Below are 14,997 nucleotides of genomic sequence, written 5' to 3' on the forward strand. Positions count from 1 at the left end.
GGGAGTGTAATTCTCATCCACAAAAGCTTGCTACCTTGGCATCAAAGGTCTCACTTTTTTTGATTCTTGGATTATATGGCAACTGTATGCAATCTACCCTCCAGGTAGATGTCTAGAACCCTGAGAACGTTGGTGCACACAGCGTCACATGGGGCACTTGTTAAAATGCAGAGTCTATGGGGCCCAGAAAGGTGCACCTGTATCAAGGAGCCAGATGGGACCTGGACCTGATTTGAAAACCTTTGTTTTAGAGGGTGTGGAGTCAGCCACCGATGAGGGACAAACAGGAGACGACTTCATTCCAGAAGAGAATGGAGAAAAAGGCACTTGAAAGTTAATTTCATTTCACTCCAGAAATATGTCTCTCCAATAACTTGAAAAATCTTACAAATCTGTGTTTAAGTTTTTTACTCTCCAAATGTAATACAATTCTTCAGCTAAAACAGGAATAATGAGACAAAATGGTTCTGAAAAGTACAATAGAAAAATATTGTTCACTGGTTTATTTTTCCAAATAAGCAATAAGCTATTTACAAATAAGCAGATCTCCAATGACATATATTAAAATGGAAAGTCTATCATTGTTTGAAATCTAAATGAAAAAAAATTTATTAAGGCACATTTGATCTGTGAGTTTAAAACAAACTTTCTGGTGTGATGACAGATTCATCTCATTTTTGTCCCCAAAACATTGAGCACCAAAATTGTCAAAGAACACTTAATATTTAGTAAAACAGTAAGGAATGTAAAAATTAAGGAAGGGGAAAAGTGTTTTCAAAAGGAAATCTTTGGAGATCGGTTTACTGCAAATAAAAACATCTAAGAACACTCTTGATAGACATAAATACTAATAACAGGTACTCAAGAAATGGCCGAGCTCTAAACAATGGATATTAAATAAATTAAAGGTGTTTCAGATACAGAGGATAAAACAAAACAGCAACTAAAGAATGAAACAACCATCTCCACCAACATAACACAGACAGGCCAACGTGAACACAACCAAATACATTTTTCCCCAGCATTCTCATTAGGGTGCTTTTGTTTGCTTTTGCTTTTTAGCTTGTGTACATTAGATTTATTACAATTCTTCTTCGTCATTCTGAATATTAATGTTTTACCTTTTAAAGGTAAGGGGTCAGGATGAGAGAAAACACCAATCCTTGAAATTTAATTCCAGGTCCACTTAGGCCAAATGAGTCACAGCAAGAACAGCAGCACGCCCTACTGTGCCTTCCTCACTTCTGTGCTTTTAAAAAACTGACGTGACCTCGATGAGAGTAGAGTGTGGGGGACAACCAACTTTGGAAAGCTCTCCTGAAGATGATGACGACATGGCTATTATCACATTTCCTTACTGTACAACTGGAACACGAAATGGCTTTTTTTAAAAAATGTTTTACAAAAGACAAAAGGTAGAATCTGTGCAATGTTAACAGTCACAACAGAACATTTACCAAAGTTACAGTGTTTGTTACAATAATACTCTGCAGGAACGTTAACGTTTTCTGCCATAGGACTATAGCAAATGGGTCTGAAAAGAAGTGTAAAAAAAAAAAAATGGTTTGTCCATCAGGTACATTTCAAGTCAAAATTAAGCAGGTTTGCTACATAATGTTCAGCAAGAAGATGTGTTCAAAGGCAAACATTGATCACATTTTTGTTCAAAAAAGCTTCATCTGAAAGGAGTCCTATGTAAGAAAACCACTTGTAAAATATATCCTTGTATGAACTTCAAAAACTGATCATACAAAAAATTTTTGAAAAATAAATTAGATAATTAAAAACGTCTTTTCCAGCAGAGCTGGACATTAGTTAGGCTGTCCTCATGGAGCCATTATTGCTGTTTTTACTGTAAGTTGGATCGTTTTTTTCCAGCCACATTTCAGCCAACTGCTGCGTGGACCCATATGTCGAAGCCTTGGACCCCAAGCACATTTTGTACTGTTTGGGATCAAGATTGGGATCACAAAAGACAGGGTGGTGGACGTGGACCACTCCTACTTCTTGGCTCCTAAACGTCTTCAAACCTGCTTGGACAACCTTGTTGAAAAGGTCCACATCCTCCAGCCCCCAGCCTTGAATGGAGACATCAAAACCGCCCACTTGGACAAGATCCCCCTTATAAATACAGGTAATGCCAAACCCATAGTTTCTCCAGAAGCCAGTTTTTTGAGTAAAGGCAAAATGGTTGTCACTGGAAACTTTCCCGTTATAAACAATCTTTGGATCGTACTGGCTAAAGATGATTGGAAAATATATTTGTTGGCCCAGAACTGTATTTGCTCGACATCGCTGAAGGAATTCTGTAGTAAACACAAGGTCAACATCACAGAAGAAGAGCAAAGATTCATTACTAAACTGGGAAGATCCTACTTCAAGGGCTAGAGCTCTCGAAAACTCTCCAGACACAGGCAAAATCTGCATGTCAGCTTTAGGATACTTAATACGATAATCTCTCATCAGTTCAACCTGTTTGGCCTTGTCAGGGTTGGAGTCAGAGTTGAAAAGCAGAACAACGAGCTTGACATTCTGATTTGGGATGAGACATGTCTTCTCGAAGTTTCCCATAAATCTTACAAACATGTCAAAACGTCCAGAAAGAGGAATCAATATATTTATCTTTTTCTCTTTGGGTTCTTTGTGCTCACTCTTCGACCCAGGGAGCTGAAAGGGAACAAGCTTCTTCAGAGAATTCGAGAGAAAGGACAAGGATCCAGATTCTTGATTGATTTTGTTGGCCAACTCCTTTGCATCCAGCTCCTCATGCTCCACAAACTGGATCTTGCTGAAAGTCTGCTGTAGATACGCGTGCCTCCGCACAGGAACCGTCATTTTCTTCCCCTTGTGCTTTTTGTACAGAAGCAGCAGGTCCAGGATGTACTCAGCCCCGTACATGGGGTTCACCCGACGATAGCCGTACTGTATCTCCTTGAAGTCAATGACGCGCCCTCTGGTTTTGGCGTTGGCATTGATCATCTCCATGACCTGCATGACAATGTCATCCAGGGCTTCCCTCTGAGCAGAGTCCATCCCTCTCCGAGGGGGCTGACCATCAGCCGCCGAATACAAGTATTTCCCAGTCAGAAACTCCCATTCCAGAATCTCCTCTCGCTGGCGGGCCTGAAATCTCATAAAGGAGGGAGGAATCCCCAGCTGCAGGTCTTCCTTGTGAACCTCGCTGTTGCTATACTTGCTCATCAGCACGATTTCTCGATGGAGCTGTATCGTGCGATGACGAAGTTCGGCTATTTTGCGACTGAGCATGTAGCTATGGAGTCTGTACTGGTAGGGTGGGTTTTTGTTGGGGTGTAACGTGATGGCTCGGTGAATTTTACTGTTATGTAGATCTCTAATATACCCCTTTTTGTTCTGTTCATAATTCTCATAAAAAAGCTGCTGCATCTGTTAAAGAAAAAAAAAAAGATTACTATTTTAGTATTGCATAACTGAATGTCCCCCTCTATTCTTATATTTCCTTACATGCCAGCATACTCTAAAATATACATACTGTGTATCAGAAGTCTTTCTAAATGAGCCACAGCAGACAAAAGGCCCTAGATAAAGCCCAATCAATGGCGGCCCAATGAGATTAGAAGAATTAATAGATACAAACAGCCTAAATTAAACAAGACTTCACCAATAACCAGAAAGTTGGTCAAAATAATTTTGCAGGCAGACGGAATTATGATAAAGTTTTCCCATAAAGAAAAGAGTAAACTTGAGATCACAGTGCACCAAATGAGCATACCTGAAAGAGAATGGCACCGCCAATCCCACCAAGCCTCTGAAAGGGATCCAAGAGTCAAGGGTCCCCTCACTGAAGACTGGGAAGCAGACCCTGCAGCTACCCATCTATGGGAATAAAATCCCTCCTGATGCAGCCAGAAGGAGAATGCCAGGAATACACCTGAGCAAAGGATTAACGCTGCTTCCAGGGAGCTCAAGAACAGGAAAGCCAATCCAAGGCAGGAGACCTGCTGCTGGAGGGAGGTGCTGTCAGGGTGAAAGGAGGTTCTGCAAGCTCTCTGGAAGTGAGCACCCATGGAGAGCCCCTCCACACTTGCTTGTCTCCCTGGGACAGCATGCCTCTCCTGGCCTGCTTGCTTGGCATGGGGTTTCCAGTACCAGTGCAGAGCCTGGCACCTGCCCGGGGCTCAGGAAAAGCCAGGCACAGAATGCACAGGGCTCGTTATTCCACCAACCACCCCACCCACATCTGTCCTTTGGGGGAGCAAAAAGCTTGAAGGCTATCAGCCAGAAAGGGTTCCCTCAGGTTAGGAAGGAAATATGCTAAGGCTTGCAGTGCATTTGGGCAAGGAGATGAACATTTTTACAAAGGCTTCTGGAATGAATACAATTTTGCAAGAAATGTTCAGTAAAAATCACATCTAAGGTAGGTATCTGGTAAATTAGTCCTGTCTCTTTCCTTTGTGGGTCACAGTTTTGTTTCATATTGTTAAATACTAACTCTTGATAAGGGTGATAAGAATTTGGGCTATTTGCCATTGCAATGATAACAACAGAATAATGTAGATTGGCTTTTTTATATCCAATTTTCTTTTTCCATACAATACTGTAAGCTACCAATAAATAAGAACACAAGATTAAAAAGAAGAGCATACTTCCAAAGAATGGCTTAAAGGAAAAAAGAAAACAGGGAGCTCGAATGCCTGCTGGTTTCCAAGCCGGACTCCCTCACTCCTGGAGCCGTCAGCTCTCCCCTCCTGATGCCTGTGCAGTCCGGTCTTAAGAGGAGAAATGAGAATAGAATCATGATGTCCTCCCAAGTGCCACTTCGCTTCCCACATCATTTATGGTCTACATGAGAGGTGTATACACAGAATTAGCCAGTGAAATCACTGCCTAATTTTGCAATTAATTAGAAAAGGCAATCAAGTTTTGAGAAGGGGGAGCAAGGACAGAGCCTATGTAATCTAGGAGGACAAATGCAGACTTTGACTCTCGGGGTGCTGGGAGAACCGGTGCTCACTGCTGCTCACGGCACAGAGCACTTGCTATGTGGAGTTTTATGCACCTCTTCTCCTACTTGCTGTAAACTACAGGAAAGCAAAGCTCAACCCCTTGCTTTAAATGACCTGAAGTGGAGAAGTGACCCGGGGCTCACTGAGAGAAGGTGGTAAGTCTCGGTGCTTGAGTCCTTCACACCCTGGCCGGACAGGCCTGATAGTAACTGACAAAACAACATTGAGACCAACGCCCCGCACTGTGTGGTTTAGATGACAATAAGCATCTATCTTCCTTTTTATTTTGCTCCTTATGTGGGTTCACAACAAAAGTTTAATGAACTTCCTATCCAAAGTGTCGTTACTGTTTATTTTCCAGCTGGGCAGACACTTGGGCACAAACCGCAGGGCCACATGGGGATGCATAGGGGGATGTGGAGGATTCAAAAAGATGAAGAAAGGTTTAGAAAAATTATTTGCAGGTGCTAAAAACTTAAAACAAATTTAGTCCTGTTGGGCACTCGTTCCTTGTGTGCCGACAGTAAGAAGGACCTGCCATCGAGCCTCCGAACAAGCTCCAGGCTCTGCGCATTATCCCTGTGTCACCAAGGTCAGCCTCTACAACACAAATCATGTGACTGTGCTACCATCAACCCCATGGCGATACCACCTGAGAACACCACCTGTGTAAGGAAGTCTCTACCACAGTGAAGAAATCATCAATCCACATGCTCCGTAACTGGGAACTAGTGAAATAATTACTATTTGCCACATGATGAAAAGCTAGATAGTAATTTTGGCAGAGATTATACATATACTTGTTTCAATTATGTATTATTTACATTTCATCTGCTTATAATTTACACATTTTTGACAATGAACATGAAAACCATAATATTTTTTAAAAGGTCCTTCTATTTCCAAGAAGTAAATACACTGAACCACCCCTGTGGTTTCCAATGTCAGGTGAGCATGGCCTGAGGCAGATGCTGTTCCTTCCTGTGCCCTGCAGACAGCTCCTGCTGCCAGGCCCACCTCCCCATGTATCTCAGACCCCTCAGCCCTTCCGTGCCACTGGGTCATGCCTCAGCCTCCCTCTGGGTCTCCTCGCAGAATTCTGTTCTTCCCCAGATTCTCTTCTTGACACAGTATCAAAAAATGGTCGTCTCAGAATATAAACTGGAGACTTGTGGCTAAAATAGGAGTGATAGAACACACATAATTTTCTCTTCTCTCTTCCCAAATATCTCTGAAAAGAGAATAACGAAATATAAAAGGAATAAACCCACGAGGACTAAGAGAATGGAAGAGGAGACACAGAATACAAGAGATTCCCCCAAATCCTGAGAAAATGGAGAGTGAGAAGGAAGCTGAAATCTACAGCCTGCTCTGAAGAGTAAGCCAATGCCACTGTTGGAGCCCCAAGAAAGACATCTGGCTACGAGGCAGGGGCTAGGCCCTGTGCTGAATCCAGGGAGCCTGGGAGAATTGGGAGTATGGGGTTGGACCCCGAGTTCCCTTCCCCACATGGCCAGGGACCATTCTCCCCCTCACAGCCACTGGAGGGTAGTGGCAGACAACCAGCATCTTCAAGAACATGCTCAGAGTTACTCTGCCATCTAGATGGTAGGGCTTTTGCCAGAACTCGTGTGGGACTGCCTACCAATTGTTGTAACTAAATTAGGATTGGCAAGAACAAAAATTGGAGGTTTAATCCTTTACAGTAGTTATTCCTGAATATAACTATCTACAGGTTATTTTCCCTCACTCCTCTGGGGTTATTTCCTTGATAGGCATATAACTCTGAAGCTCAATTTCTCCAGAAACTAAGCCCAAGCACCTAGGGTAGGGTGAGGTGCAAGGCTGACAGCGGGGGCCAATGACAGACTTTAGACTTTAGCAGGACCCCAACCCTTGTCTCCACCTGCCTCCCAGACATGTATCGCCACACCCCATTCCAAGCAGGAAACTGGAAGAGTCTTTTTCTGATCAACTGAACAGTCCCATAGATATCTAGAGTCCTCCAACAAAAACATCAACTGAAAAGCTGGATCATTACAGCAAAGGCAATAATTTTCAAAGAGAAGATACTACATCCATGTAACAATAATAGGATTTTACAAAAAGAAAATCAGAGAACAACAACAAAAAAACCTCTTGGAATTAAACATAAAATAGCAAAACAAAAAAGAGGAGCAGAGTCAGAAGATTAAGTTGAAGAATTCCCCAGGAAATAGGAAAAACAAAAAGACAGAAGGAGAGACAAGCATTCGCTCTGGAAAGAGAAAGCATGTGAGTAAGAAAATAATATAAATGATGGATCCAGAATTAAAGGACCCAGGTGCCTGGTTAAACCCTAAGGACCCAGCATAAAGAATACAAGTTCAGAACGCCAAGGATAAAACAATCTAAAAACTTCCAAGCTTCCAAGAAGGAGGAAAAAAAATCAGAAATGGGATGGCACTAGACATAGACAATACCACAGGAAGCCCAAGAACAGTGACTTCAACAGTGAGAGGAGGGAAAATTATTCCTCATGCAGAATTCTCTTCTCAGACAAACTACCCATCAAGTAGGAAGGGAGAAGAGAGATTTTCAGGTATCCAAGGACTCCATTTTATCCTGCATTCACTCTTTCCCAGGAAACTGTTGGAGGATGTGCCCCTCTAGAGTGCGGAAGTGAATCTGGAGAGAAGACAACACAGGATCCAGGAAATGAGGGCCACAACCACGATGACAGTGCAAGGAAGCCCCACGAGGAGACTGTGCCACAGGAACTTCTGCAAACAGAGACAGCACAGACGCTCACTGCCTCGTCTCCAAAGTCCAGTACAGATATCTAATGAGTTAATAAGTTAAGTCTTTAAGCACAGCCAGTACGGAGAAACAGTTGAATGATTTCAATGCACAAGGAAACAGCTGGTGAGGGCTGATAGGACACATTATACAAGGCTGGAGTCCTCTGACCAGGATATATTTCAAAATGTAAAAATCAGTAGCACATTTTAAAGAAAAATATATACTCTTCCAGACAAATGATGTAGCTGTCATTTTCTTACTCCCTAGAAGCCCAAATATATGGCTGCACATTTTATTCTTGGCTGCCAACACTGCACACGTGGAGGTGGGCTCCACTGGGAGCCTCTGCAGAAGGCCCGGTCTGCTAGCATGACTGGTTGCTTCTTACAGACTTGCCACGACACTATGTCCCCATTTACAGGAATATATTTCTCAAAACGTTTCAGAGGCTGTCTGTGGCTGTTACTTTCACAGTGACTGATGTCTAAGCAAGTTTCATCCAAAACACAGTGTGCACACTAAGGGCATATGGAGAAAAGTACTAACAGGTACATGGAAGCCTTCAGTCAGCCTGCGGATTTTAAACTATAGTAGAGTTGCTGTAGGTATTTTCTGGCTAAACTCCAAAAGTTTGACTGAAAGGGATGTCGTGTTATGTTCTTTTTTAAAATGAAGACATCTACTGCAAGACAAAAAGAGTATGGACATCTACCGCAAGACAAAAAGAGTATGGACATCTACCGCAAGACAGAAGAGTGTGGACATCTACCGCAAGACAGAAGAGTATGGACATCTACCGCAAGACAGAAGAGTGTGGACATCTACCGCAAGACAGAAGAGTATGGACATCTACCGCAAGACAGAAGAGTGTGGACATCTACCGCAAGACAGAAGAGTGTGTGTGTGTGTGTGTGTGTGTGTGTGTGTGTGTGTGTGCAGGAGCACTGGAGAGAGTGAGCTTAAAGATAAGGCCACATCTACGCTCAGACTGCCCCCCCCCCCCGAAGCTACCCACCTAACAGATTGGTGGAATAATACCTGTCATGATCTTAAGAAAAATCTAAATAAATGTCAAGGAAACAGCTCCTTCTACAAGGGGTGAGCACAGAGTTGCACAGCAGGTGAGGACGCGCACCTCACACTGACAGTTTCAACAGTGACGCCAAGACCTCCCCCATCGGCTTCACATGGCACTCTTCAGTCAATGAGCATCTGTAGCAATCCCTGTCAACTGGAATAGGAAGCCTCACCACAACGGGCTTTAGGGCAGAGGGAGGGAGCGCATTTCCTTCCAGGGGATGGGAGAGGAAGAAGGGAAAATCAAATATGCTCTTCAGACTTCAGGGAAAGTTTTTTTTTTTTCCTTTTTTGTCTTTTTTCGTGACCGGCAACGGATCGCAACCCTCAGTGCCACACCCACACCTCGCTCAGCCAGTGAGCGGCCGGTCTGTATGTGGGATCCGAAGCCTCGGCGGGAGCGCCACCGCGCTCCCAAGCGGCGCACTGTAGCAGTGCACCACCAGCCGGCCCTTCGGGGAAAGTTTTTAAAGAGGAATATGTTACAAATCACCTTCAAAATTAAGGACATGGAATATAGAAGGGAATATAAAGTATAATTCAAAGCAAAAATGTCAATGAGATACTAAGGACAGGTTAGGAAAGAAATCAGAAATCACCTACGATTTCTGAAATGGAGGCGGGAAGGAACTTAAGTGAGGGTCCCTGGTGCTCAGCCTCTGCCCTGGCCCCTCCCACTAGTCCCCATGGCCCAGGGCTGGACCTCCAGGGCTAGCCGTGGCTCTGAGTGTCACCCCCACCAAATGTCATCTATCACCTCACCTTCATCCCAGGCACCCTCCCATGTGATCCCACCACGCCATCTCAGTGCTTTTGAGTTCAATCTCTGCCTCTTTGGTATTTCAGCCATTTGGAGTCCCTTGCTAAGTTCTCCTCAAATTATCTCTGTTTTCACCTTGACTAGTTGTAGTCCCGCTGCTGTGATTCGGGTCTTCCCTACCTTTTAGTGTTCTTTAAGGACGCCTGGCTGTATGGAGGAAGGTATGCTGTGGGTGAGATGGAATCAAACCGTCTTGTTCTTGGGCACTTGAATGAGAAATGATTGGTCATTAAGCTGAACACCTGCATCTTCTATCCATTCTCCCTCTTTCCCTCCTACTATGGCTAATTTGCTGCTCACCATAAGGTACCCCATTAAGCAGGTAAGATTTAATTTCTGAACTCCATGCTATTTCCTGGAATCAACAGGACTCAAGTCTCTGCTTTAAGAAATATAATCACATGACTAAATCAAGTGTTTAGCAATTTTCTGGAAACAGAAATAAAACTATTCTTTTTCTGGAAGAAAGTTTGGAATATAACAATTTCAAGAATAATGGTTAAAAATAAGACAGTATAGAGACATTTATCGCTTTTATGCTACAATAAGTTGTAAAGACCTTAGACAAGTCACTTGAATTTGCTGGGTCTCAAATTTTCTTGTTTATAAAATGACTACACCATACTAGAGGTTCCTTCAAGGTGAAGAATTCTGAGATCTTACGGGACCACGTTAGAACCAGCCACACACACCCTAAAGCCACATCCCGATGTTCTACCCACCCACTCCTAACATAGCTGAAGCTGCTCCATCAGGTACCTTCACTGAGTAAAACTATAATTGGAGCATTAAAGGGTAACAACACATCCCTATTAACTGTTTCCATCCTACAAAAACAAACTTCCAATTCTTCTATAAAATAAAAACAGTTAAGAATATGAGATCTGTAACAGTTCATTTTAGTAACTCCAGGAGTAACAAATATGTAATGACCTTTCCGTTATAAAGAATATTTTGAGGGCCGGCCCGGTGGCGCACTGCTGTAGTGCGCCGCTTGGGAAGCGCGGTGGCGCTCCTGCCGAGGGTTCGAATCCCGCATGCAGACCGGCCGCTCACTGGCTGAGCGAGGGGCGGGAGCAGCACCAAGGGTTGCGATCCCGTGGCCGGTCCAGGTCCGGTACGGGTGTGACACTGAGGGTTGCGATCCATTGCCGGTCATGAAAAAAGACAAAAAAGGAAAAAAAAATTTTTTTTCTAGGCTTTTAGTAGGATGACATAAACCATTCCTTTCAATTCTTTCTGAATTATTTTCCTTATTTACTCATAGTTCACCTAATACAAATAGAATAACTTTGGAAGAAATTTTACTAGTTTATTCTTTCCCATCAAAATGCTGGATTTATATCGGGAGAAAATTAAACATTTAAATATCACTTTCTCTAAATAGTACTTAACGTGTCAGCACTTCTCCAAGCACTTTACACATATCGACTTACTCGTTCCACATAATAACCAAATAGGTGTTACTATTATTATCTCCAGCATATAGATGAAAAGAATATTTTGAATAGCACCAAATTTAGAATTTAATAGGATTTTATTATAAGGTGTTTCAATAATCTATAATTTGACACATTACTTAGAAAAATATCATAAAGCAGAAAGTTAAAAGTACTGCAGAAGAAAACACAAGTCAATGCATATAGGTTATTTAATAATCACGAGGTTATTCCTTGCTAAAAAAACAACTCACTGAAGAATCCTTGTTAAGATGCATGTCACACTGATGGTTTCATTTAGTTTCCAGCGTCTGTCAAACAGTCACTAATCTTTGTTTTAAAAACGTACCTCCATAATCTTAAACTCCAGGAAAGCCATCTCCCTTACTGGGAGATGTTCAGGACCTGGCATCATCCTACGGTAAATCTGAGAAGGGCTAATACAAAGGTCACGCTATTCCCAGGAACTTCTAGCCCAGCTGGGAATAACCACCAAATACCCACATCTAATCTTCAGTTAACAAATACCTTCTACGGTCTTCATTAGCAAATATCCTTCTTGTCCTCTGCAAGGAAAGCCAATATTCTCATTAAGTCCTCATTCTGTTTACATTACTGCCCTTCATTAAATACACATTTCATCCGCATCAACAAACGATCACTGCCTGGATCGACAATTTCTCATTGAACTTATGCAGTGTTTCAAATCATTACAGAGAATTTGTTTCCTTATCTTTTGTCCTGAAAACTGGTTTAAAGAAAATATGGGCTGCCTAAATGTTAAGAGACCATAACTCCTGGAAGTTTCGACAGCCACAGTCACAATTTTTAAAATATTTAAATTGACATTCTCATATGCCTACAGGTAGGGTTTCTAGATAATTTACTGTTCAAAGCAGGACATTTTGAGATGAAAGAGGGAGTCTGTTAATAATTAGGTCAAGACCACTGGCATAAACTGGGCCTGTCCCAGGCTCTCAGGACATATGTTCACCCTACATGTCCCTATTAGGTCTCCCCTAATTAGTTTTGTGTAGGCTTTGCCAATTTTCATCCAATTAAGTTCAAGAATTAGGTACTTTGTATTTTAAAGACTTCACTCAAAAAACTAAATTTTTCATGAGAGTTAAATTGGGACTCTAATGGTAAAAAATGAGAACTATAGGAATGAGGCTTGAATGGTTAGTGTCCAATTCTAAAATCTAAACACTTTTTAGAGAAGCCTGACCCATTTCAAAATAATTGAGAATTTTTGGCAAAGTAAACCAAAAACTGTTAGTAGTAATTTAAGGTTTCTGCATAAGACAACAACAACAACGAGTAAAACAATCAAACTGAAACAATAGACTCTGCAAGTGAACAGCCTGTGGTTTGCAGTCAGCAGCACAACGTGGAAGGACTTTTATCAGCACTCGGAAAACTGTATCTAAACCCCATCCCTGCTCTTTACAAAGTCTGACCGGGGCAGCCACTCTAGCTCTCGAGGCATCACCTTTTTTTCTATACAAAGAAGCAAATGCAGCAGCATCAGGCAGAATGAATATATGCAGTACTATCTTTAAATGGACAACGTTCTGCGCAAATGTGGCACCAAATGTTTACTGAACACTCATGTGAAAAGCAGTGTACTAGGCGGTGAGAATGTGAAAGTCCAGGTGCACAGAAAGGACAGGAGTGAGCACAGATAAAGCAGGCAAGTGAGGCATTATAACCCCAGCCTTGGGCCCACTCTCTAAAGGTGTATTTCCAAAACTGAGTCACCCCAAGTACCAGGGTTCAGTCCCCTGGCCTCCACTTATATGCCCTTTCCTAACTCCAGACAACATGGACCATGTACCAATGTCACCCTTGGCCCCAAAAGCTCTATATGATAAAGCAGTTTAAGCTCTAGTCTAGGGGATTGCCAAAAAAACAAGCTAAAACACAAATAAAACTAAAAACCAACTTACAAGGGCAAGGTGGATGTAAGGAAGAGGGATGTGGGGGGATGGGACACTTCGTCATACAGGCCTAGTGCAGTCAGATCTACAGGGAAGCTAGAAATCTGGCTACTTGAGAAAAGTCTCCTGACTTTCAAGTATTAACAACCAGATCAAATGGGGGGAGGGGGGGCAGGGGAAGGGAGAAAAAAGAAACACAAGGCAAAATAAACCTGTGGGTTAAATATGAGGGCACTGCAAAATGTGCATGGAAAAATTCGTATTTTTCCACTAACTTTTTGAAGTACCCTTGTACGGCCTTCAAGTTCACTTCCTTCTAGGACTTTTTTTCATCTCTGTAACACTGCTCTGCCATGGCCGCCACTTCTAGGGACTAGTCAACACCACCACATCACTACTATTCATACTACTGCTGCTGCCGCCACCGCCATGAATAACTTCTCCACGACCCCTGCCTCTTAGCATCCTCCTTGGAAGGGAAAGTCCTCAGTGGAGTGGCTGAGCCCAATTCACATGCTCTTCTTATTCATTCAGCTAATGAGAATTCACATGCAGTTATTTCATCTAATGAGACTTGTAGAATCTCGTTGTACGTAAATACATTTTACACCATTTAAACTTACAGCATTTATCAAATACTATCTGGTTAGGACCACCACTGGAGCTGCAAGGCTGTAAGGAGAGGGCAGCAGGGCCAGTGAGTGAGGGGGACAAGGGCACCCCCAGCCCAGTTCCTGTCCACTCAAAGCACCTACTTTAGAAACCCAATGGATCTATCATGGCTTTGTTCCATGCATTAAAATCACAACTGTCAGTATCTCTGTCACTGACACAGTGTTGAGTGTGTCTGGGACAGGGGGCCCTTAAATATAGTTTTGGGGGCTGGCCCGGTGGCGCACAGCTACAGTGCGCCGCTTGGGAGCACGGTGGCACTCCCGTCGAGGGTTCGGATCCCACATACAGACCGGTTCCCGCTCACTGGCTAAGCGAGGTGCGGGCGCAGCACCGAGGGTTGCGATCCCGTTGCCGGTCCTGGTCCGGTACGGGCGCGACACTGAGGGTTGCGATCCGTTGCCGGACACGAAAAAAGACAAAAAGTTAAAAAAATATATATATATATAGTTTTGGATGTCTAAGTTTTGAGCATGGCCCCTGCGGGGTTGAACACTCCATATGTGTCACCTCCAATGCATGTTAAGTCTGGGTGTGGTGGGATTCTCACTGCACAGTTATCCCACAAGGCACAAGTACTTAAAGTTTTCTTTCACAAAAGATCATAAGAAAAACTTTGCTGAGAGGGAAATGGGGAAAGAAAGGGATTGAATTTGGGGGGGGGAAGGGGAACTATTAAAGCTTTAAATTCCGTAGTGTCAAATTCCCAGAAAAGTAACACAGTTTTCAAAACAGGCAACCCATGAAGGAGCAAAGGCAGTACAATGGAGAAAAGACGGGCTTCCCAACAAATGGTGCTGGGACAACTGGACACCTGCATGCAAACATGCGAATCTAGACACAGACCTTACGCCCTTCCCAAGAATGAACTCAAAATGGATCACAGACCTAAATGTAAAACACAAAACTATAAGATTCCTAAAAGAAAACATAGGAGAAAACCTAGATGACTTTGGGTTTAGTGATGACTTTTTAGATAAAACAGTAAAGACATGACCCAAGAAAGAAAGATTTGATAAACTGGACCTCATTAAAATTAAAAACCTCTTCCTGCAAAATAACTTATCTGGTAAAAGACTTATCCAGAGTATAAAAAGAACTCCTAAAAGAACAAGAAAACAAACAACCCAATTAAAGAATGGCCAAAGACCTTAACAGACACCTCACCAAAGAAGACACACGGCGTATGAAAAGACACCATAAGTTACCAGGGTTATGCAAGTGAAAACGACAGTGAGACACCATGAGACACCCGTGAGAATGGCCCAGCTCCAGAATGCTGA

At 42.8% G+C, this 14,997-nt stretch overlaps 1 protein-coding gene across 1 annotated transcript in view; it reads right to left on the bottom strand.

Moving 5' to 3' along the window:
* Positions 1-391: 391 nt before the first annotated feature.
* Positions 392-14,997, bottom strand: part of CHSY1 (chondroitin sulfate synthase 1) — a 56,043-nt gene continuing 41,437 nt past the window's right edge. The window contains exon 2 of the mRNA XM_008571032.1: positions 392-3,405. Within this exon, the coding sequence (XP_008569254.1) occupies positions 1,816-3,405 (1,590 nt within the window). The 3' untranslated portion in view covers positions 392-1,815. The remainder of the gene's footprint in view (positions 3,406-14,997) is intronic.

This window comes from Galeopterus variegatus, unplaced genomic scaffold (assembly GCF_000696425.1).
Source record: "Galeopterus variegatus unplaced genomic scaffold, G_variegatus-3.0.2 Scaffold36, whole genome shotgun sequence".
Lineage (NCBI taxonomy): Eukaryota > Metazoa > Chordata > Mammalia > Dermoptera > Cynocephalidae > Galeopterus > Galeopterus variegatus.